The sequence below is a fragment of the Lolium perenne genome, chromosome 4 (assembly GCF_019359855.2).
Source record: "Lolium perenne isolate Kyuss_39 chromosome 4, Kyuss_2.0, whole genome shotgun sequence".
Classification (NCBI taxonomy): domain Eukaryota; kingdom Viridiplantae; phylum Streptophyta; class Magnoliopsida; order Poales; family Poaceae; genus Lolium; species Lolium perenne.
Window position 1 is genome coordinate 137,518,456 of NC_067247.2, and position 24,435 is coordinate 137,542,890.

Below are 24,435 nucleotides of genomic sequence, written 5' to 3' on the forward strand. Positions count from 1 at the left end.
GGCTTTTAGCTTTCGAGTAGTCTGAACTTGGGCAAAATCTTTGTGTGTTTGATGTGAGTTTGGATCATACTCTTGCTGCCCCTTCACCGAACCTAAAAAGGGGTGTCTACATCCCCGGTGTATGCGAACACACACACGACAATGACATTCAAAGAAAAGTTGTCAGATTGATTCGCCGCGATTGCAGAAGCAACAGTTAGTGCAATGCTAATTTCCCTTAAGAAGGTTACCTTTGGTCAAAATAGCGCCCCGACCCATGTCCCACATGAACATCTTGATTTTTAACGGGATATTTTAGTTTGCATGTTTACCGATTCAAAATAGGAGCAACGGATTATAACAATGACATATACATTTGAGAAAATACTGAACATTTTGGTGCAAGATTCATCTAAAGACACCTCCTTCGCCTTGCAACTGAATATTGCTGTGACAGTCATATAAGTCAATACATGTGGTTAATTTTTTGGCGAATCAAAATAAGGTGCAAAGTTAAGTTCTGCCCATGGAGATCCATGTTTGATACAAATAAAGGTGTTTTTGGTCCTTACCGAGTTGTATAAACGTGGATATTGTTGGCGCTAAGCTCAAGCCAAACATTCTCTCAGATTCTCAGTTGAGATCCATTTTTTAAGTTGAATGTCTCGGACCATAAAACCCCACTTACACTCATTTGCTCTCAATTTGAGTAAAAGTTTTGGAACCTAAGTATTTATCACGGATAAGTTCGTGCCACATTGCATCATCATTAGCTAGTTTGAACAATTATTTTGATAGACTGTTTCTGTTTTGTTTTAAAGCCATGGGGTCCTAGCCCCCCTAGGTCTTTGGGCCAACATAACACAATACTCCACTTGTCTTGTCAATATTTTCTTTTTTTGTTTGTCATTTTGCCAATAGAATCTAGACCCGAAGAGTTTGTCATATTAACACGTCTTTAGGGACACGAAAAGAAGAGCATGTACATCCAGAAATTACTAAGGGCCGAGATAATTGCTTGCCATTCCAACTACTTTGTTGTTTTTCAAAATGCTTCCCGCCAATTCAAGTTATAGAGAGGATGAGCATGAGTTAGAATTCTGAGATACCTCTTATGCCATGGTCTCCAGCTCACGCCTCTTATGCCTTCGGCAGACGCCACCGCAAACACGCCGTTGTAGTTTCGGTCGCGTCTTTGTAATCTTGGATTGCAGCCTCTAGCTCAAATCTCACTTCACTATGTGTAGTCATGATTTTGGTCTCACAATCGCCAGAATCCAAGAAGATGGGAGAAGGGTAAGCAAATTTTGGCAGTCAAAAAACAAACTACAGAAGAGCAAACCCAATTTCATACATGTATTGCATTTCATGTTAGATCAAATATTGATATGAATAGACATAACCTTAACATAATCCTCGCTGCTTATCTGTTGTGCGAAGAGTGCGTATTGATCACCGGATACCGGAACATGAGTTAGAATTCAGAGATACCGGAAAGGAAGTGAGCCTTTTCACAACCAAACCCTATAGTGTATTGATCACCTGCTTATTGAGCATTGTCGAAGTAAAAGATCCCACTCTTATAATTTTTTTCTTTTAAAACCTAAAGGTAGCTATGAATGTAAGTTTTACGTTTTTAATGTTCATATTATCTTTCGATTGTAATTACCAGCATATCAGCAACTATAGACTACTTGTTTGTATAACTATAGAATACTTGTTAAGAGCATGTCTAGCAGGCCCCTTATATTTCTGCCCCGTATCTCGCTGCTTTTTCGCCCCGTATCAAAAAGTTGCCAACGGAAGAGCCATTCCGTCTAGCAGAACCCGTATTTCGCCCCGTATTTTCAAAAATAAAAACCCCGGGAAGTTCGATTTCATTGATCATACTACGGATCATACATACGGATCAACCATTCTACATCCAGAATGCGCGATCCTACTCGGGGAGGTCGACTAGGTACGAGTCCGCCTCCGCCTCCGCCTCCCGCAACTCCGCCTCCTCGCGGCGGCGATGGCCGCCGCCACCTCTTCCTCCTTCGCCCTCTTCCTCTTGGCGTCGTCCTTGAGGAACTGCCGTAGCTCCTTCAACAAGTCGGGGGCCTCCTCGTCATCGCCGGCGAGCGGAGCTCCTCTAGCGCTGGTGCTCCCGCTGCTCTAAGCCTCCTTCGCCCAGCGGCGGCGCTCCCAGTCGGCGCGCCACTCGTCGAACTTGGGCCCGCTCATCGGCTTCATCGGCGGATCCTCGTTGTACCAGCGCCTGCCCGCCGCGAAGTCAACGAGCTTCGACGGGACGTACGCGGTGCCGGCGTACCTGCAGGCCAAACGCCGGCTCCCGGCGGCGGATCTCTTGCATTGCCGCCGCCACGCATCCTCCACGTTGTCCGGCGAGCGGGATCGCTTCGATCCGCTCGCCGGCGAGGCGGTACTGCGGCGGCGGGTGTCCATGCCGGATCTGGGGTGGAATGCGGCGCGGGGGAGCAACTAATTGCTCGCCGGAGCAGGAAGAGGAGGCGGCGGCGCACGGCGGAGCTAGGGTTGCGAGTGAGGGGTTAACCCCTCACTCGCACCTGCGCCCACTATAAGTACGGGGCGACGGGGCCGATTTCCTGGGCCCCGTATTCCGCCGAAATGGGCCGGCCCGAATACGAGGCCTGCTTGACACCCAAACTCGCGCCGGCCCCGTATCCCGCCGGAATTTTACGGGGTGGGCGGGTTATACGGGGCCTGTTAGACATGCTCTAACATGGTAGACGGTTCAAGTGATGAGACACGAGCCACGAGTACCAGAACCGATCAGCACCACCCCGGAATGAGATCCGGTGCCCCGACTGAGGCAGGGCACGGATGAACAGTACCGTGCCCTGCTGCCTTTTCTGCCCGTTGGATCAAGAACCGATGGCTGGATGAACGTGAACAGGCGCATGCTACAGGGGACATCTACAGTGCGTATGCTACAGTATATTTGCTACAGTGCATCGTCCACAGTACCTACTACAGTGACATCCACAGTGCATGCTACAGTGCAGAATCTGGTCTATTTATTTTCGATCCAACGGCCAAGGCAGCAGGGCACGGTACTGTTCATCCGTGCCCTGCCTTAGTCGTGGCACCGGATCTCAGTCCCACCACCCCGTGATTTCTGTAAGTGATGAGCATCATGGCACGATAATTGGAACATAATAATGGTGCGGTGGTGGAGGAGAGAGAAGCTCCGGCGCGTGGGCCTGAAATCAGGGCAGTCTTCTTGGACCAAAACCATTGATTTTCTAGGGCAAATCTTCTCACTCCCAACCAAGACCCACCACCACCTTGTCCAAACTCCCTCCCATGTCCCTCCAGCTCAATCCCCAATTAAAAAATCCTACTACTCAGTAAGCACGCAGATTAAACTAAAACTAAACCACTCTCGCAGGGCACGAGCGAGCAGAGAAAGGGAGGAGAGGACTGCTGCCCAGCCCGGCCTCCACCACACTGTGGGCGCAGCGGCGAGGGAGATCCTGAAATCTCTCTCCCCGGAGACTCGCCGCATTGCTCGCACTCCGGGTCTTCGCTGCCCCGCGCGCCCGGCGGGTTCCGGTAGGTTCCGGGCCCTAAAGGCGCCGCCTTTTTTGAAATTTGCTGATCTGTTCATACCATTGTAGGACCGACCTGTCTATTGCTTCTATGTAGGTGCAGATTTGTGCCGTTCGATCCGGTTTGGTGCCGCTGCGGCTCCCCCCCTCCGGTAAGTAGCCAGTAGCGGGTGGGAAATGGTGGTACTGTTCTAGGCTCTAGCACGTTCTTGATTTGTTCCGAGATTTGCGCGTAGGAAATGGAATGTGCCTTTTCTTTGCAATGCTAGTGTTCCTGATTCGCCCCCAGCACCAAGCTGCTTTTTTGTTTTCGCAAATTGATCTGGTTGTTTCATAAAATTTCCTTGGCTCAACCACCTCCTCCCCCCTTGTTGATCTCAGCTGAACCCTTGGCGGCGCCGCGCTGATCTGCTAAGCGTGACCTGCCCCAGAGAATGCCGGTCGTCGACTTCCCTTGAGAGGAAATCCCAGACGGTGAGATATTTCCTTACTTTTTTTTTTTGCTTCACTTAGTTATATACTTATATGAACCTGTCATGGCCATAGCCTGAAATTTATCTGAACCTGCTTACACTTGGCACCTTTTTTAGTTATTCCAGGGAACGCTTGCTGGCTAAACTTTGAATTAGCATGCTTTTCGAATTTAATTTGTTGCGGGCAAGTGGGTGATATAATTTGTTGCATTTGCGTGATTGCTTACAAGGGGCAATTCAAAGTGCATGCTTTGTACATTGTTTTTATTTTATTTTCTGGCAAACAAGAAATGTTCTTGATTCTCCATTTAGACAGACCGGGAGATAGAATTTTAGAGAAGAGAATGGACAAAGAAATTACTAAAGCATATAATAGAAAATAGAGACTTCCTTTTCTTCGATAGCATCTTAAGATAATGCTATCTGCGAAGTTAGAAAATGGCAATCAATGCTTGCTCCAGCTAATAGATGCAAAAAAATAATCTGAATGAGGCTGCCAGTTGTCTCGTTATGTCTCCTAAAAACACCATCATTGTGTTGAGCCAGTTTGTTATATAGTAAAAAGACCATTATTTATGTTCTTCCTGAGATCTCAGTTTTCCAGACTCTTCCTTGTACTGATTCTATCTGCAGTGCTGAGTTTTGGATCCGTTGAACCGTATGTTCATTGTCAGTTATTTATCACTTGTCCCAGTTATATGTTTAAAGGTTCCATCAGTTCAGTAAACATAAATAATCTGCTGGCTTTCTTGAAGTTTTTTATATTTTAAAAAGCACATTTATGACTTAAGAGGCAGTAAAAGTACTTAGTCAATTCAATTGTTGGCACTTGGCAGCTCACCCATTCTGATATGCGATATTGGATCGTTAGAACCTATTTGTTTGGAGGAAACCAGTTGCTTTAGTTGATAACCTTCTATCTATCATGTTATTTGTTATGATAGCAAAATATTGTCCCAAATTAGGCAGACTGCAGTCATATAGGTTCTACCTGTAAAATTTCGCAGTCCCTTTTTAGTGCTGGTAGGCTCTGTGTACTCTTTCTATGCTATAGATTCTTGAATGAGAATTCACAGAAATGAACTCTCTCACTTTTCAATGAAATGAAGTATAAAGGCCTTTTGCGTTTTCTCAAAAAAAGAGAATTGACAGAAACAGGCTACCTATTTTCTATCCGTATTCATATTTTATAACATCAGTATCAGGAAACATCCCTAGATTAGTATATGTAATGACCTGCCATGCCAAAGTTTCTATTTTTGTGAAAAGAGGCATTATCATTCACATATTAATATTGAATTATCTACTCCCTCTGGCCCTAAATACTTGTCGCAAATTTAGGCTAAAATTCATTGAATCTGCGACAAGTATCGACAAGTATTTAGAGCCAGAGAGAGTACCTAGTTTTATCTGTACTTTAGTCCATGAGTTTCGTATTCTACTCATTGACATTGGACTGCACTTTACGTCCACTTCCCACTTCATGCATATATTTCTCAATCATCTGTGCATATTATTTCTCAGGTATACATTTAGTGTTACTTAGTTATATCAGACATTCAGACTTCAATATTTTGGATTGATTACTGCAGGTACTTCCTTTTAATCTGCCACAGCATATCCGATTCTTCAATTATGACATCCACGGTTGAAGGGTGTGTTGGTCCCAGTGAGCTTCACCTAAAGAAAGAACTTACTGCCCTGCGAAAGGCACGGTTCTTGCGTGATCCTGAAACATGCTCATCCTGGAGAGGCCCAATGAGTTCTAGGTCATGCATGACAAATTCTAGCATTATGAATCACCATGAGATTTTTGGTAATTTATCACAAAAGAACACAGAGCCAGCCATCGTGCCTCCAAAAAGTGAAAAGAAAAGGAAAAATATTTATCTATACAATTGGAGGCATCACTCTAACAAATCCAGTGAAAGTGGGATAAAGTTTGACGAGGACAATATGAGCCTGGAAAGCCCGTGCATTTCTAATGTTATGGACTCTAGGAGTGACACATGTCTGGATGTTCCTGTTAGCATATACAGTGTCCAAGGCTCAAACTCAGGCACTCCTGTTAAAAGAACTGTTAGGAGGGTGAGGAGGAGTTCATTCTCAAAGAAGGGAGCAATGAGAAATTCAACAGTTTCAAAGTTGCTAGACCTCCATGTTAACTCTGGTGAGCAGTCTGAGGATACAGAGACTTGTAACTCGGAGAATCATGAGCTGCTTCAGAAGGGAGGCTACTTTTCTCGCTCTACATCACCGCTGTTTCCTGCTTCTGGATGTCTCAGCTCATCGAATCCCTCTAAGCTGTTGAAAATGGCAAGAAGAGAAGGGTCTTCCTTTTCTTGCACTCCGGTCTCCACTAGTTCTTACTACAGGTACAGAGGCAGGAATCCCAGCACTGTCGGTTCATGGGATGCAACAACTGCTGCTTCACTTGATGAAGATGGGCTGAGAAGTCAAAGGTGTGCCATTCCATATTGGTCAAAGAGGAGTAAACATAAAGGATCTGAAAGAAGTTGTTCTCCTTCATTATCTGATACACTTAGAAGAAAAGGAAGCAGTCTGTTGTGTGGAAGTCGGACAATGCACAGAAGGAAGAGATCATCTGGCTCCAATAAATGTGGATATCTTAAAAAATCTTCCCAAGGGGAGCCACTCTTGGGTGACAGTTGCCATTTTTCGTATTCATCATTTGATTCAGCAAGCGAGGGAGTTTCAACCATATTTGGAGAACTAGATTTAGAAGCTTTAAGCCGATTAGATGGCAGAAGGTGGTCAAGCTGTAAAAGCCAGGATGGAATTGCTCTGCCTGTGAGTGGGGCTGATCATGCAGTTTCAGACCAGAGAAGCTTGAGCCAGAAGTACCGGCCAAGGTCATATCATGAAATAGTTGGTCAAAACTTTGTAGTACAGTCACTTAGTAATGCTATCATAAGGGAGAGAATAGCCCCAGCATATCTGTTTCATGGGCCTCGTGGGACAGGAAAGACTTCTGTCGCGAGAATATTGTCTGCAGCTTTAAGCTGCATTGCTAATGGAGAGAATAAGCCCTGTGGGACTTGTGTGGAGTGTACTGACTTCTTCGCCGGAAATGGAATTAATCTAATTGAAGTTGATGCTAGCAATAGAAAAGGTATAAACAGAATTAGGCACTTGATTGAAAATATACCACCATCAGCAACTTCTTCGCAATACAAGGTGTTTGTTGTTGATGAATGCCATATGGTATCTTCTAAAGTCTGGTCAGCATTCATGAAATTTCTTGATGAACCATTACCTCGTGTTGTCTTTATATTCATAACAATAGACCCTGAAAACCTCCCTCGGGCTGTCATATCACGTTGTCAGAAATACATGTTTTCAAAGATCAAAGACATTGACATAGTATGCCGGTTGAGGAAAATTGCTGTTAAGGAAAATCTTGATATTGAATTGGCAGCTTTAGATTTAATAGCGCTAAATTCAGATGGATCGCTAAGAGATGCAGAGACAATGTTAGATCAGTTGAGCTTACTGGGGAAGAAGATAACACCTTCACTTGTAAATGATCTGGTAAGTCATTTTTAGGTCATGCACTAACTTTTTGGATTTTCATGTGCTTTGTTAGTAGTACTGTTTGCTTCTTTGAGGGTTTCTTTGTTGTGGCTTGCACATGTCTAAATGGAGACTTTAATCTACGAAGTTGCTATGATTGGGTTTGACTAATAGATCATGGATGCGCCAATAGGATTATGACATTATTACTCTCTCTGTTCCAATGAATAAGGGGTGTAAATTTAGTCAAAAGTCAACGATATCTAAGTTCGACCAATGTTTTTGACGAAAATATGATCATTTATGATGGCAAATCAATATTAATAGATTCACCATAAAATGAATTTGTATTTATTTTATATTGTAAGTGTTGATATTCTCTTCGATATATTTGGTCAAACTTAGTAAGGTTTGACTTTTGACAAAATTTATATGCTTATTCATTGGAACAGAAGTACCATACAACATGTATATGTCTGCCCAAGTATCTTGTTTAGATTCACACTCTTCCCTACAGTTTATGAGTGTTGGCTTTATGTTCTGTCTGGAATAAACATTAACAAACTCTTTCGGACTATTTAAAAGTGGATTCTTTTTGCCAAATAGTGTACTGATTTTTTTTTACTTAACCATGCATGAGGCCTTTCTTGGAGTATGTTTTATCGAGCCGTATTCCAACTTTTGCTTATCCAAACAAAATTCTGTAGAGATTACCATATAATGATGATCAAGATTACCTTCAGAGGTTGGAGCAACCTCTCGGATTTGCACTGTGGTGGAATGCCGAATCAGAGATTTTCTGTAGCAAACTGAAATCCGGAATGACAACCCCAGCAACAAAACCATCCAGCAGCTAGCTTATACTAAAATCAACTGAACTTGATCTGTTAAACGAATCCAACATGAAAAATAGTTCTTTTGTTTGCTCTTTTGCTAAATATCAGTACTTCTCCTATCCAAACTAGTCACACTTAAGTTGGAATTGCATTTTGTAGGTTGGGGTTGTTTCAGAGGAGAATTTGCTTGATCTTCTAGAGATAGCCATGTCATCAGACACTGCTGAAACAGTCAAAAGGTCCAGAGAACTGATGGATTCTGGTGTTGATCCGATGGCATTAATGTCTCAGTTAGCTGGACTCATAATGGACATCATTGCTGGGACCTATAGATTAGCTGACCCTACGAGCGGTGAAGGAAACGGTGGTCGAAATAGTGAGTATTTCAACTTATGGGTGCAATTCTTTCAATTCATAATCTTTTGATTTTTATTATCATTTATGCTTAACTTCATATCGTACTTTGCAAGAATCATTCAGTGTCAGCTGACTGGGTGAACTAGTTTGATCTCTCATTTTTATATACTGGGACTCATTGAACTGATGATTTTATGCCAACGTTTTATCAGTTTTGTTGGTCTTTTCGAATTGGTGAACACAAGTAAATGATTTTGTCAGCCAAAGTCTACTAATACTTGCGTCTTATCTTGCATTCTGGTTGCAATAGTAAATGCTTCTCACCTCATGAGTGATATCTTAAAGTTTTAACATCTATACATGGGATAAACTAATTTGTATGTTAACGAAACCATCCGTAGGGAAGTACTTAATTTCTTGCTAATGAGATGACTCTAGCTACTCGTGGGAACATACCACTATGGCATGATCTACTTGGATCTTATTCAGTGGATATCATTTTTCCTTATTTATAGTCTGGCATTTTTGTATTTTGTCTGTTATTGACTCGTAATGACTTCAAAATGTGCATATCCCACTGTCATATGTTTTTTACCTTTAAGCATATGACAAGACTTGGTTCGGAAACAGTAGAATGGTAAGTGTATTACTCAGTGAGCTGTATTTCTTCTGAATAACTATGAGAAGAACAAAATGGATGGTGTTTTCTTATGATGTAATATACTCCTACAGAAAAAATCGGTCATATATTTTTTGCACAAAAGTTAATGGCTTTGGTTGTGCATGCAGTTACTGGTATCATTGCAACTACCAATAGAAGTATTTGATCACTTTTGTGCAAATTTCCCTGGTGCTAACAAACATATTACAAATTAATACAACCACTTCCCTGCAAGGCTATTTTCTTATTCATCTAAACGGATAAGTAGTAAACATTAGTGTGTGCCACCACCTCATCATTTATTTTGTTGCTCTATCTAATGTTTTAGCACTTTTGCCTTCTGTAGTAACTGATGCCGAGTTAGAAAGATTGCAACAAGCATTGAAGATTCTATCTGATGCTGAAAAGCAGTTAAGACTATCCAGTGAGCGTTCGACATGGTTCACTGCAGCTTTGCTCCAGCTTGGTTCTGGCCGTGATTCAGAAACTCATTCTAGAAGCAGCAGTAAACAAAGCGGTAAAGCAGCTAGTGAGACCATGTTGGACGCAGTAAGAGAATCCTCTGCAAGCAGGAGTGCCTCTCATCCATTGTTCACTATTCGTGGTTCAAGGAATGACCACAGAACAGCCAGTGGGCACTCAAGTCCTCATGGTCTTGCTTCATTATCTTCCCGGATGAGGCCCAGTGACAACCTAATTTATGGACAATGTAGATCTGTTGATAGAGTTTTACTGGATTCTGCCCAAACAAGAAATTCTACTGAGCAGGGGTCTATAATTAATGGAAGCTCAGACAGCCTTGTTCAAATTTGGAGAGCATGTATAGAAAACTGTCACTCTAAGACATTGCGGCAGCTACTCTGTGATCATGGGAAACTAGCATCCATCAAAGAATATGAAGGTAGGTATATACAATGTATTAGCAGACATACACGTGCAGTGCCCATGTTCTCCAGTATAAAGATAATGTCATAGTTTTCAAACTTTCTCAGTTTTTTTTTTTTTAAATTCGTTATTGTAGCACAATTTGAAACAATTTAGACAAAAAATATGACAGCCATAATTTTTTTGTAACAATACATCACACGGAGAGGCAAATAATGTAACTAATCGTAGTTTCAGAACTAAGAAATGTGAAATAGGTTGTGCAATCAATCATAATTTGAAAAGAGGGGTTGTAAAGAGTAACTAGTAAGGTGTTACTGAAAGATTAATTGCAATTAGGATACATTTTTCGTATATCCGTTTTTATTTTTTTAGCCATTAGATTAGGTTGGATGGCTAAGATGATTTTCGTCAGAGCCTAACTCGTGCCTCTTATATTGGTATCGATATATGCAATGTTTTCTTTCTTGTGCTTACATCATTATGGAATTTTGGGCCTTCATCAAATGATGCTGCCTTTTGGGTTAATCCAAATTAGACCTACTATAGTCACCCTGTGACCTAACAGGTTCAGCATATTTTATACTAAATTTGAACTAAACATGTAATTTGATCACTTTGAAGGATTTAAACAATTTGGTTTAAAACTGAAATACCATGAATGTTGACAAGACGAAAAGAAAGGTTTCCCTTTCTTTATTTTATGTGTAACTAGCACATGACTAATACAAAAAATATATGCTGTTCTTATGCATAAAGATGAATTGATTAGCTTCCATTACAGGCTATTTAGTTGCTTTCATATCATTTGAGGACAGCAAAATAAAGTCTCGAGCTCAAAGATTTGTGAGCAGCATCAGAAACTCAATGGAGACAGTACTGAGATGCAACGTGGAAGTCAAAGTCGGTTTAATGTCAGAATTTCTTGCTGGACAACTCAAGCTTGAGAACGACCTGGAAGAAAGAGTTGAGTCTGATGTCTTGAGTTGCTCAACAAACAGTGACCGACTAAAGGGAATTCTGAACCCACCTAGAAGTTTAGGTTATTCGGAAGAAATCGATAAAAAGCTGGAGAAATACAGCAATGCTTCAGCTGCTGGTGGAGTGCAACCAGACATCACTCAAGGAAATACAGGAATGCATAGAACTAGAGGGCAAGAAGTCCCCACCGAACGGTCAAAAACAGCAACTGTTGAGGAGCAAAGGTTAGAGAGTGCATGGCTCCAAGCTGCTGAAAAACACACACCCGGTGCGAGACCTGAGAAAAATCAAGTTGTGCCACAAACAGGTGGTGGTCAGTACCACCGGAAATCCTCAATGGCGACTGTTGTGCCCTCAAGGAATATTGATAAAGATTTGAGTAATGGATTGAGAGCTTTAAAGATCAGTGACAGTCATGGTCCCCAGAAGGACCGAAATGTAGGAAGGGAGAACGGATTCGTTATTTCACCAAGCCTCTTGCACAGCAATAATGATTTGGCAAATTGTGACAACGAGAGTGTGTAAGTAATAAACTAACTTTTTGATATGGTTTTTACATGAATTCAGCATTTATATTGTCCCAAGAACGGAAAGACTTTACCAGTAACAAGAAATAAATGCTTGCTTGCAAATGAAGTTGTTTTTTCATCACATCAGCTAATGCAACTTTAGAAATCAACACTGCAGTCAGTTTAGACTAAGGATTGTTAGTTTGTTATTCTGACTTTAATTTGGTGGTTCTCCTGCATTTTCCAAACTTGGCTACATCTAGTAGATACTCAGTTTCTAATTATAATAATGCATATTCTTAGCTTTTTATGAGATTTAAATACATGTATATTTTTGTAGTGTCTCCGAGTCTGGAGCACCTGGTTGTCATGGCCTCTTCCCCTGCTGGAAAACTGAAAAATCAAAAAGAGGAAAGGTAAGATCACAATCAACATTTACCCATTTCTTTTGGTCTGTCTCACCTCACAACTACATGCGATATCTCTTTGCATTTCAGGCAAAACGACAGACTCGTTTGAAGCCATCTTAATCTTGGGACTTTTGAAATGACTACCGTTGTCTGCGCTATGGAAGACAGTTGCGAAACTCAAGAGATTGCAAGACAACCAATCGGTCATATTAGGTTATGTTTGCAACCTCTAATCTTTGCCTGATGCGCTCTGCTGATGCAAGACCGTGGCCATTTTGACACAGTAACTTGGCAGAGCTAAGTTTTGGTTGCTGAGCAGGACCGTCAATAGGAATGCAAATATCATAAAATCGATCTTGTCAATCTGTGCTTCTTTTATTGTCATACGAAAATTTCAATATGTAATCCCTCGCCAAACTGCAGAGCTGAGGTGCGTTGCTGGGAAACATTAGATAGTTTATTGAGCAAGCTTATTCTAGGTTTCTAGTGCATTGTTTCTTGCAGATAGTTGTTTTGTATTTTAATGTACTCGACAGCATTTCATTACACATCCCTTTGGTTATTGTGGCAACCACTTCTGTTGAAAAAACAAAGAAAGAGAATTCCAATCAATAGCTTATATATGAAATTTATGATGCTGTACAAGAACATGTGAAGATCTCATGGCATCAGATACAATCCGAGCTCTGACCTACATCAGTAAAAATACATGTGCTAAGTTACAACTATCTAATGGTTTGAAGCTACTGCTGACCAGTGGTCGTCGCCTCGTCGCTGGCTATGGGTAAAGGTGTATCCAGGACGCGTCCTTGGCAGCAGCTTCCTTCCATCTCTTGTTGATTATTTGCATCCCCCGGAAACGTGAAGGCTGCGCCAGCGAGGGAGAGTAGCACGAGGAGGAAGACGAGCAACACCGGCAGCGAGAAGCGTTTCCGTGACGACATGTCTGCCCGGCCAAGCGATCGATCTCGGGCTCGAGTTTTGCGGTGCTGCTGTAGCTGGTTGGCTGGTTGCGACGAAGTGCGATGCTGCTGTAGCTGGTTGCGACGAAGTTTATATAACGATGGATTCGCATGTAGAGCAATCCGAGTCGGCGTTGGATGACAACTACGTATACAGACCGGACGTTCACGTGAGCACTGCAACATCAAGGTGGAATCGGAGTTGGAAGCAGCTGAGTTTATCTTTGAGTTTGCAACAGAGTCGGAGTTGCTTAAGCCGGCTCATACACTTTGCAAGTAAGGCTATACTTCTGGACATGTGTTAATTATACTCACTTTTTTTTAACAAAAGGAAATATGATAATATCACGAAGATACCAATTACATTCAATATCTGCAACAATGCAACACCCTAAAGATATTATGGATGCACACACCCTTAAAACAAAGAGAAGAAGAAGAAAACTCCGCTACAGTGATCTATTCCTTGTCGCTGTAGTACATCTACCACCAAGACATCACCTGGAATCCAAGTTCTTCAAAGACAACGCCTCCAAAAAAGATAGCTCGCAAGCTCCATCGTTGCCCGGTCATAGATCTTAGGTTTTTACCCTAAAGAAAGTCCAATCAACCAACAACCAAGTATTTTGTTTCAAATAAGTTAGGTAGGCTAGATATGAAACCCAAACTGAAACTAGTGGAAATGGCAAAGTAGAACAGAAAGTAGTGAATAATGAAGTCAAGCAGAAACTAGTGGAAAAAAAAGCAAAAGGCACATCATGGTTCGGGCACATGGATTGCTGATTTCCATGTAGCCCTATCATGAGCCAAGCCTCTAAGTACATTCCAGTCATCCTCTACCCCTCTTTGCATTATCAATACCCCTTAGAATCCCTGGCGGCGTCCATTGGACATGCCCATACCACCTTAATCTATAAATGTTGGACAAGCTTCTCTTCAATTGGTACCACTCCAACCCTATCACGTATCACTTCATTCTTAATCCAGTCTTTTGTTGTGTGGCCACACATCCACTGACATGGGTATGTCTAATTGGGCCTATGGTTTGTGTCACCCTGAAAGAAGCCCGTGATGATGGGAGCCGAAGCCCACAAGATGAAGCTTGCTGAATAAGGAAAGGTCCTCTACGGAGCTGACATATTTCTAGTTAGGCAAGTTGCATATGTAAACCGATCTGAACTGGACTCTGAGACCTAGCTTTCTATACAAAGGCTAGGAGGAGTCAGCGGGAGATCATCGAATATTTGCTGTAAACCCTAGCTTGTTCTAGCTTACGACGCTTTAGCCTCATAATTAATCTGTCGCATAAGCCTTGTTTGTCTGACCAATTGACGAAACCACAAACAAAACCCTAAGTCCATATCCATGGATATTGGGATAAGCCTTATCTTTCTGACTTATCCCCGAAACCCTAAGTCCATATCCATGGACATTGCCGAGGTCGCAATTCAATATCCACCTTAGCATACGCCTCTTAGTGTGCCAACATTTTGCTCTATAAAATATGGCAGGTCTGATTGCCATCCTATAAGACTTACCTTTTAGTTTTTGTGGGACATTCTTGTCTCACAGGATTCCAGATGCTTGCCGCCACTTCATCCACCCTGCCACAATCCTGTGGCTAACATCTTCATCGATATCGACATTTCTTTGCAGCATTGATCCCAAGTATCTGAAGGTGTCCCTCTTAGGAAGTACTTGCCCTCCTAGATTAACCCCTTCTTCCACGCATCTAATGCTGCTGAAGTCGCACCGCATATACTCTCTCTTCGTCCTAATAAGTCTAAACTCCTTGGATTCCAAGGTCTATCTCCACAACTCAAGTTTCCTATTGACACCCACCCTACTCTCATCTACTAGTACCACATCATCAACAAAAAACATACACCAAGGGATATCTCCTTGTATGTCCTTAGTGATCTCATCCATCACCAAGTCAAAAATGTATGTGCTCAAAGCTGAACCTTGATCTTGATGTAGTCCTATATTTATTGGAAAGGTATCAGTCTCACCATCTCCTGCAGGAACACTTCTCAGAACATGTGTACATATCCTTGATGAGGGAAATGTACTTTCTCGGGACTTGTGTTTCTCTAGTGCCCACCACATGACCATCCTTACTATATTGTCATATGCCTTCTCCAAGTCAATGAAAACCATATGTAGGTTCTTCTTTTGTACCCTATATCTATCCACAAGCTAGCAAATCAACAAAACTGCCTCCATAGTTGATCTCCCAGGCATAAAGCCAATTGATTTTTAGTGACACTCATCACTCTTCTCAAGCGATGGTCAATCAACTCTCCTAAAGCTTCATAGTATGCGTCATAAGCTTAATTAAACAAGGTCATTTCCAGACACAACTAATTATGGCCAGACCTTGGATTTTTACCCTAAAAGATAAAACTTTGTACTCCTCCTGTGCTGCCGCCTCCACTTGCCGATGCCGCTGCTACGAGTCACGAATCACCAAGCAAGTTCATCATTGCACCGAAGACTCGATCCACCATGACCTCAGAACCACATCCGTCATGACATTCTTCATCACTGGCTTCACAATGGGACTCGAAACATGTCCCATGATGGCAACAGACGGCGAAGTTTCGTGTCTCACCCTCCTGAAATCGTACCACCGCCACCACCCGCACCACACGGAGACGAGGGGCTTAGCCGCGCCAAGTCCCTCGAACCAGACGCCGTGCCACCCTTGCGGCTAGAACGGTCGCCAAGGTCGCAGAAGAAGTCCAGGGTCACCGCCCCGATGTCCATCTCCGCCAGACGAGCCGCATCATCCAGGGCCTCCGCGAATCTTCGGCAGGAGATCCACCACGCGAGAAGGAAGAAACCCCGCCACTGCCAGTCGTGCTCGGGAGTGAGCCCGCCACCACCGTTTGTCGTGCAGCCTTTGACCTATGGCATCATCCGGCGGCAGCGCGGGGGTAGAGGGTGGAGGGACGGGGGACGGGGGTGGAGGGGAGGGCCTGGAGAGGCGGTGGCTAGGGTTTCTGCTCGAGCCGCCCCACCTAGGAGCAATGCGGGGGTTTGGCGTCAGGAAGTGAGCCTAACTTAATTGGTTGGGATGTGGATGTACAGCCAACACATGGGTTCAAATCATCACAGACCCGAATTTAGTATCTTACTTGTTGGTGCAAGATGGTGACCTTTTTGACACAGGCAGAGCTAAGTTGGTTACTGAGCAGAACCGTGAATAGGAATGCAAAATATCAGAAAATCGATCATGTCAATCTATGCTTCTTTTATTGTTAAATATACGGAAATTTCAATGTGTCCTCGCCAACCTGCAGAGCTGAGGTGCGTTGCTAGGAAACATTAGATGGTTTATCCTAGGATTCTAGGTCATTATTTCTTGCAGATAGTTGTTTTTATTCAATGTACTCGACAGCATTTCAGTACACATCCCTTTGGTTATTGTGGCAACCACTTCTGTCGAAAGAACAAAGAAAGATAAATTCCAAGAGCTTATATGTGATACTTGTGATGCGTACAAGAACATGTGAAGATCTCATGCCATCACATACAATCCGAGCTGTGAGCTACACCAGTAAAAATTAATGTGCTACACCTATCGTCTCTAGTTTGAAGCTACTGTTGACTAGTGGTCTTCGCGGTTAAGGACCCGTGTCCTGTCGAATTATGTGCTACATCTCTGCGAACGACCTCCTCGTCATGGCAACCCGGAAGCGTGAAGCCTGCGCCGGCAAGGAAAAGCAGCACGAGGAAGAAGGCGAGCAGCACCGGCAGCGAGAAGCGCTTCCGCGACGACATGTCGATCTGCCCAGCCAAGCGATCGATCACGTACGGGTTCGAGTTTGTGATTCTGTTGTAGGTCACGACGTGCTTTATATAACCACTGCCAACCGATCCGAGTCGGCGCCGCGAAGTATGACAATTACTTATACAGCCCGGACGTTCACGTGAGGACTCCAGGATCAAGGTGGAAGTGGAATCGGAGTTCATCTTTGAGCTTGCAACAGAGTCGGAGTTGCTTAATTAAGGCGGCGCCGCACGTACGCGCTTTCCAAGCAATGCTATACGGAGTACTTCTGGACATGCGGTTAATTATACACTCTTGGTGTTCTTTTATCATCAAATACAAGTGGCATCGGTAGGCGGAGGCGGCCACAGAAAGAGTACATATATCTTTTTATCGTGAAAATCCAATATCTCTATCGGGCCTTGTTAAATGAATTGTTTTGAGGGCATTGATCTTCTTTATGATGAAAACCTAAGATCTATGATCAGATAACGATTGTGCTTGTACACTGTTTTTTTTAAGATGTCTTGAGAATTAGACTCAAGTGGTGTCTTGTTAGTGGTTTGTGTTGCAGCTGCAAGTTTTTTATTATCGTAGTAGGATCTTTTCATTTTTTTCTTCTTTTATTTAGTAGGGCTGCATGCATCCGTGATTTTAGAACATTTCATTTTTGTAGAGGCTAGGTCAAATAGATATGTAATTGATATCTTCACGATATTAGTATATTTCGTTTGTTGAAAATAATATCATCGGATACAAATATACAATCCTAGCTCATTGTGTTCACTCCACTAGAACAACAAGGGTTATACAAGGCCTCTAGGAAACCATATTCTGAAAAAACCAATGGCGACTGTGATTTGTCTGCAACTGTTGTTTCACAAAAAAAAGTCCGTGTGACCACAACATTGGGTTGCCGACATGGTATAAGCCAAGCCATCGCTGATGAGTGAAACACTTCAGATGATTCAAAAAACTACCCAAATGCGAAAAAGTGCTGGGAGGCCCGTTGGCACGCCTGAGCGTCCGATTTGTAGCCGTCCGATCCTGATCGTGCGCGCGGCCGCTGGGTTTTTCGACAACTTTCCACCGGGCTATCCCGGCCGGATGACCACGGATGGGAAACGGTCTCCCCTAGTTAAACAGGCAGGCCATTAAAATAGTAGTTCCAATTAACTATATAAAAGAAAAGAAAGTTTGTTGATGATTTGTTTCCACATGACACAAGGTGCAGGCCTCATCCGTTCAACATAAAAGGAAAAAAAAACAAGAATTAGCTGATTCAACATGTCGCGTTCAACATAAGGGAAACAAATAAGTTATTTCCAAAGAATGTAGATGTAGGTACGTCCGATCAACTAAAACAAAACTAAATATTGTAGCTAGCTTAGCTAGACCACGGTTACATGGCAGATGTGATATATAAGCCGTATATACATACTCTATGCCAGTTTATATTTGTCTGCTAAATTCACCGGTATTAATATAATTTTCTCAAATTTAAAACTTTTGGGAAATTTTGAAAGAATTTATGAATTTTTTTTGAATATCTTGGACAGAATACCAGCCAGTATTTCTGATAGTTATAATGGTGCCTCGCAATATTTTTACCCAACCGTGAAAAAAAAACCAAAAACCTTGATTGGCCACAGAACTTATTCCCACGGGAGAAAAGGTAACACGAATTCAAAAAATATTATTCAGAAGATGGGTAGGATCCATGCCGACCTACATGTATCTACCCAATTGGATCTCGCATCAAAAAAAAAATTCACAACAATTTTTTTATATCTATATTAATATGATTTTCTCATATATAAATAAGTTCAGAAAATTTGGAAAGAATTTATGAATTTATTTTGAATATCTCAGGCAAAATACCAGCCGGTATTCCAGTGCCTAGAGGCAAGTTTACCAAAATGAGGAAAAAAACCTTGACTGTATGTAGAATATTTTTCCGCAGGTGGAAAGCTACCACGAATTCCAAATATATTGTTAAATAGATAAGGTACGATCAATGCCAACCTACACATATATCTACCAGATTTGATCTCACTTCAAATGGATGGAAATTAGGGAGAATACACATTACTACCTTCTCTCCCTGCAAAAAAAACTCACTATAGCGGGTTGTCAAGGATTATCTTCGTAGGTGTATCAACAAAAAGGAAAAAAAAAGAAAATTTATACACAAAATCAGCTATATCTTGGTGGAAATGCAAATAAGTGCTAAGATATAAAGTATAAACTGTGCACTAAACGTGTGATAGGTTGAGTATAATGATCCGTAAATATGCACGTTTGAGCTAACTGGTCAAAAGAAGTGGATTTCTAATTTCATCTATAACACATATAAAGAGATATAAATGTTTATACATTAATCGTGCTCTAGGATGCAAACCTTACTTGATGGATAGGAAACCCCGACAGATTCACGTTCAAATGAGAATAAAAAGCTGCGATCTATTAGATAAAATATCAATAGATTACAACACACAAACTATAATTCTGAAGTTCTCACATCTATCTATCTATCTATTTCTGTGTACTATGTAACTATATTACCCCCTTCAATAGAAATTGTCATATTCGACAAATTAAAGAGGATGTCCTCACATTTGCGAGAGCCACACTGCTAGTTTTGTTGAAACAACAAAGAGAATGAAAAGAGCTTGTGTACAGGGCGCAAAATTGTGATGATGTACATATGAAGATCTCAAGCATTCATATACAATCCGAGCTTCGAGCTGGCTTGGTCGATCTGCTAAATATACTTACATAAAGTGCTAAGTTACACCCATCTACTATCTAGTTCGAAGCTACTGATTACTGTTAGAGTAATATGCTTGTTGTATTACCAGGGGACCAAAGGCCACAATATATAGTACATGTACAGGTGCACATATGCAGAAAGCCCCCTAACATATGGGGAAACTACAATAGACAGATATATACATCTAACACCCCCCCCTCAAACTCATGGTGGATCCACAACACTGAGTTTGGAGAGTAAGAAATCATGCTGTGCTCGAGTCTGTGCCTTCGTAAAGAAATCCGCCAACTACAAATCTGAAGGCACATAATGAACCGCAACAACATCATCCTGTACCTATGCACGTGTGTAAAAAGCATCAACACCGATATGCTTGGTCAGCTCATGCTTGACCGGATCACGTGCAATACTGATAGCACCTGTACTGTCAGACAAAAGTGGAGTGGGTATCGTAACAGAGACCCCAAAATCTGCAAGCAACCACCGTAACCAAGTCACCTCAGCAATCAACAAAGCCATAGCCCGCAACTCAGCCTCAACACTCGAACGGGAAACTGCAACCTGTTTCTTCGTCTTCCAAGCAACAAGCGAACCACCAAGAAACACACAGTAAGCAGAAAGCGAACAACGATCCGTAGGATCACTCGCCCATGTAGCATCCGAATAGCACTGGAGCTGGAGAGAGCTGGAACGGGGAAAGAAAAGGCGACGAGTGATCGTGCCACGAAGATAACGAAGAACATGGAGAAGATGACTATAGTGAACAGTGGTAGGAGCTGAGACAAACTGACTCAGAATATGAACAGGATAAGAAATATCAGGACGAGTGACAACAAGATAAACAAGACTCCCAACAAGATGGCGATAACGGGTGGGATCAGGAAGAGGATCACCATCAGTAGGACGAAGCTTAACATTAAGCTCCATAGGAGTATCGACTGTGCGCTCATCCCCAAGAGCAGCACGAGCGAGAAGATCCTGAATGTACTTTTCCTGAGAGATAGAAAAACCATCAGAAGTGGAGGAAACCTCAATGCCAAGAAAATAGCGAAGAGGACCAAGATCAGTCATAAGAAGCTGATCACGAAGACGAGCCTTGACGAAGGCAATATACTCAGGATCATCACCAGTAATGATCATATCATCAACATAGAGAAGAAGAAGAGTACGTCCACGAGGAAAAGTGTGAACGAAAAGTGCTGGATCATGAAGACTAGGAGAGAAACCAGCAGCAGTCACGACAGAGGCGAAGTGCTCAAACCAGGCACGAGGGGCATGTTTGAGACCATAGAGAGAACGTCGAAGACGACAAACCATCCCATCGGGAACAGAATACCCTGGAGGAGGCTGCATGTAAACCTCCTCACTCAACTCACCATTAAGAAAAGCATTCTGAACATCAAGCTGGGAGACAGACCAGCGGCGAACAGAAGCAACAACAAGAAGGGTACGCACAGTAGTCATATGAGCCACAGGGGCAAAAGTCTCATCATAGTCACGGCCGTGCTCCTGCTGAAAACCACGAGCCACAAGACGCGCTTTATAGCGCTCAAGAGATCCATCAGAGCGAGTCTTGATTTTATAGACCCACTTACACGTGATGGGACGAACACCAGAAGGGGGAGAAACAAGATCCCAAGTGCCAGTGCGCTCAAGCGCAGCGATCTCCTCAGCCATGGCAAGCTGCCATTCAGGATGACGCTCGGCATCCCGATAAGAAGTCGGCTCGGAAACAACAGAGAGACCATACTGACTAGGAGAGTAACGAACTGGAGCACGACGCTGACGAACAGGCCGGGAAGGGGGAAGCTCATGTGCAGAAGACAAGTCATCAGAAGAAGAGGAAGAAGGGACAGCATCAGAAGGAGCCGAAGCCGGAGAACGGGGAGTACTAGGTGGACTAGACGAACGAGAGGATGGCGCCGAAGGGGGCGCATCAGAAGTAGGAGGGAGGGGAGGAGGGACAACAGGGGGTGCATCCGGAAAAAGAAGAAAAGAGATATCATCCACCGGGTAAGTACCCGAGGTGGGGCGAGGATAGAAGGGACGCGTCTCATCAAATGTGACGTCACGAGAGATGCGCATCCGACGACCAACGGGGTCCCAACAGCGATAGCCCTTATGCTCATCACTGTATCCGAGAAAAACACACTCAACAGACTGAGCGGTCAATTTGGTGCGTTCGCGAGGAGGCAGAAGGACATAGCAGACGCAACCAAATGAACGGAGAGTCGAGTAGTCTGGAGAAACACCAGAGAGACGCTCGAGAGGAATGCCACCCTGTAGAGCAGCGGAAGGCTGAATGTTAATGAGGTGGGCCGACGTAGTGACAGCCTCAACCCAGAAATGTGGCGGAAGAGAAGAGGCAATCATCATAGCACGGGTGGTCTCAAGAAGATGACGATGCTTTCGCTCGGCGACGCCATTTTGAGCATGCGCGCCGGGACAAGAAAACTGAGCGAGGGTGCCCTCCTCAGCAAGGACACCACGAAGGTGCTGAGAGATATACTCACCAGCAGAATCAGCACGGAACACGCGAATGGGTGAGGAATACTGAGTGCGGACCATGGCCGCAAAACGCTGATAACTAGAGAGCACCTCACTGCGAGAGTGCATGAAAAACACCCAGGTGTACCGTGAAAAATCATCAATGAATAAGATATAGTATCGATGGCCCCCTTTCGAAGCGAAGGGAGCCGGACCCCAAACATCTGAATGAACTAAATCGAACGGTCGCTGAGAGACAGACACACTAGTAGGATAGGGAAGCTGAATCCGTTTGCCTAACCTACAACCCTGACAGTGTAACGACCCATCTCCAGAGACAGACCCCAGAAGGCCACGATGAACCAAAGACGACTGGCGAGAGTCACAAAGGTGACCAAGATGATGATGCCACTGCTGAAAAGAGCCGGTGACAGAGGCAACAACCGGAGGAGAACTGGCAGATGAAGTGGCAGCGGAAGGAACACGAAGCCAGTCTAACTCCCAAAGCCCCGGAGACTGACGGCTATGAGGGCCAGCTCCAACCAGGGCTGTGTGCGACGATCCTGAACCGCACAAGACTCAGCGTCAAGAATGACGCGACAACCAGAATCGGTGAGCTGGCTAGCAGAGAAAAGGTTCATCTGAAGGCGAGGAACATGAGAAACATCAGGGACAGAGAAAGAGGGAGTAGAAAGGGTGCCTGTACTAGAAACAGGAATAGAGGTACCATCAGTCGTGACAACACGGACAGGAGAAATAAGAGACCGAAGAGCAGACAGAATAGAAGACTCAGAGGTCATATGAAAGGAAGCTCCAAAATCCAGATACCACGGGGACGTACCTGACTGTGTAGAAAGTGGTGGTCGCGCAGTGCCAGAAGAGCCAGTCACAGAACCAGCAGCGCCCGGCGAGGAAGAGTCTGTAGTAGCGAGCAGACCACGAAGACCCCTGAGAATGTCCTGATCAGAGAGTGCAACTGCAGAAGATCCTGAAGAGCCAGCCTGCTGACGATCCTGGAACTGCTGACGTAAACTGGGATCCCGCGTCCAGCAGGTGGAGGAAGTGTGGCCAACCTTGCCACAGTAGGTGCAATGAGGACGAGGGCGGAGACTCGAACCGCGAGGCTGCTGACAAGGTATCAACTTGTCAATGCCTATGGATTGTAGGCTAGGGTTTAGTTAGAAGTAGAGGGCAAGTAGATCTCGAAGGTTTCAGCCGAAAAGTACTCGACGATTATGAAAATTAGGGTTTGCAGATAATGATTCGATGATCTCCTCGTCCCTCGACTCCCCCTTTATATAGGAGGTGGAGCCGAGGGATTCGTGTAGTACAAATTACAGAGTCCGGGACGGTTTCTAACTCGTCCCGCCAGATTACAGATAACACTTCCTATTACAACTCTTGACTTTCCTTGATATATCTTGGGCTCCCGAATCTTCTTATTCTTCGGGTAGTGGGCCTTCAGTAAACCCCGGGTACTATCTTCGGCAGGCCCATTTGGGATGCCTATGTCAGTAGCCCCCGAGATTTTGCTTGAATCGTAGAATCAGGGAAAATCTCCACTGTTTATTTTTATTCAAAAGCTTTAACCTTTTTATACTTCTTCATATAAAATTCTATATTTGTACAGGGATAATGGTAGTTGGGGCTAGTTCATCTGACGGATCAGGTACTAGTTAACTGCTCTGGTGGCAATCCGCAAAAACCTACTTCAAGATCACGTCCCTGGACATGATCTCGGGATACTGGTGTAAACGTCGACAGGTGCCGCTTAAGGTCTTACCATTCTGTCGAGTCCCAGTCAAATTTATCGGGTACCTAACGCGTCCGTTAGGATTTTTCTTCGTATCTGTTGATACGGATAAAAGCAGCAGAGCGCAGTCTTTGGCGATGCCACGCCCAGCAGAACGGATCTGGGGTCTTACCTTCGCAAATTTGCGGCATTCAGAAATTGATCGCAACTTCGGCGTTCTGAGAATACATTGTCGAGTGCTTTTCCGGCTGTTGGAATGGCACATTTTATCGAGTCAAATATGACTTATATTGCTCTCCCGATGGGAGTATATGTAGAGTTAATTATAACTCGAAATATACTCTCTTGCTTTTCTATCTTTTATTTTTGAACTTCATCGGGTACGCGAACAGCGTTCCCGATGGGAGTAGCCCCCGAGGCTACAGCCAATAACTTGTGCTTGGTTGTAGGCTCAACATTTTAGTCCACCTTGTCGCTATATTGTC

General features: G+C 43.5%; 1 protein-coding gene across 3 annotated transcripts; it reads left to right on the top strand.

Annotated features, from left to right (window-relative positions):
- Positions 1-3,217: 3,217 nt before the first annotated feature.
- On the top strand, positions 3,218-12,812 carry LOC127294009 (protein STICHEL-like 1). Of its 3 annotated transcripts, none has more exons than XM_051323741.2 (9): positions 3,218-3,558; positions 3,624-3,706; positions 3,936-4,028; positions 5,620-7,579; positions 8,557-8,773; positions 9,762-10,316; positions 11,085-11,802; positions 12,131-12,206; positions 12,288-12,812. In XM_051323741.2, the coding sequence occupies exons 4-9, from the start codon at positions 5,663-5,665 to the stop codon at positions 12,318-12,320; spliced, it is 3,516 nt and encodes a 1,171-aa protein (XP_051179701.1). In that variant the 5' UTR covers positions 3,218-3,558; positions 3,624-3,706; positions 3,936-4,028; positions 5,620-5,662; the 3' UTR covers positions 12,321-12,812. The 3 variants fall into 3 exon arrangements, with proteins under 3 accessions (XP_051179701.1, XP_051179700.1, XP_051179702.1); XM_051323740.2 differs by having other exon boundaries at positions 3,652-3,706; XM_051323742.2 differs by having other exon boundaries at positions 3,658-3,706.
- The last annotated feature ends 11,623 nt before the right edge of the window (positions 12,813-24,435 follow it).

Bases quoted from the DNA above. Each gene is read 5' to 3' on its own strand.
- LOC127294009 (XM_051323741.2), top strand. From the start codon at position 5,663: ATGACATCCACGGTTGAAGGGTGTGTTGGTCCCAGTGAGCTTCACCTA. The intron at 7,580-8,556 runs GTAAGTCATTTT...TGCATTTTGTAG, and splicing joins CTTCACTTGTAAATGATCTG to GTTGGGGTTGTTTCAGAGGA. The intron at 11,803-12,130 runs GTAAGTAATAAA...ATATTTTTGTAG, and splicing joins AATTGTGACAACGAGAGTGT to TGTCTCCGAGTCTGGAGCAC.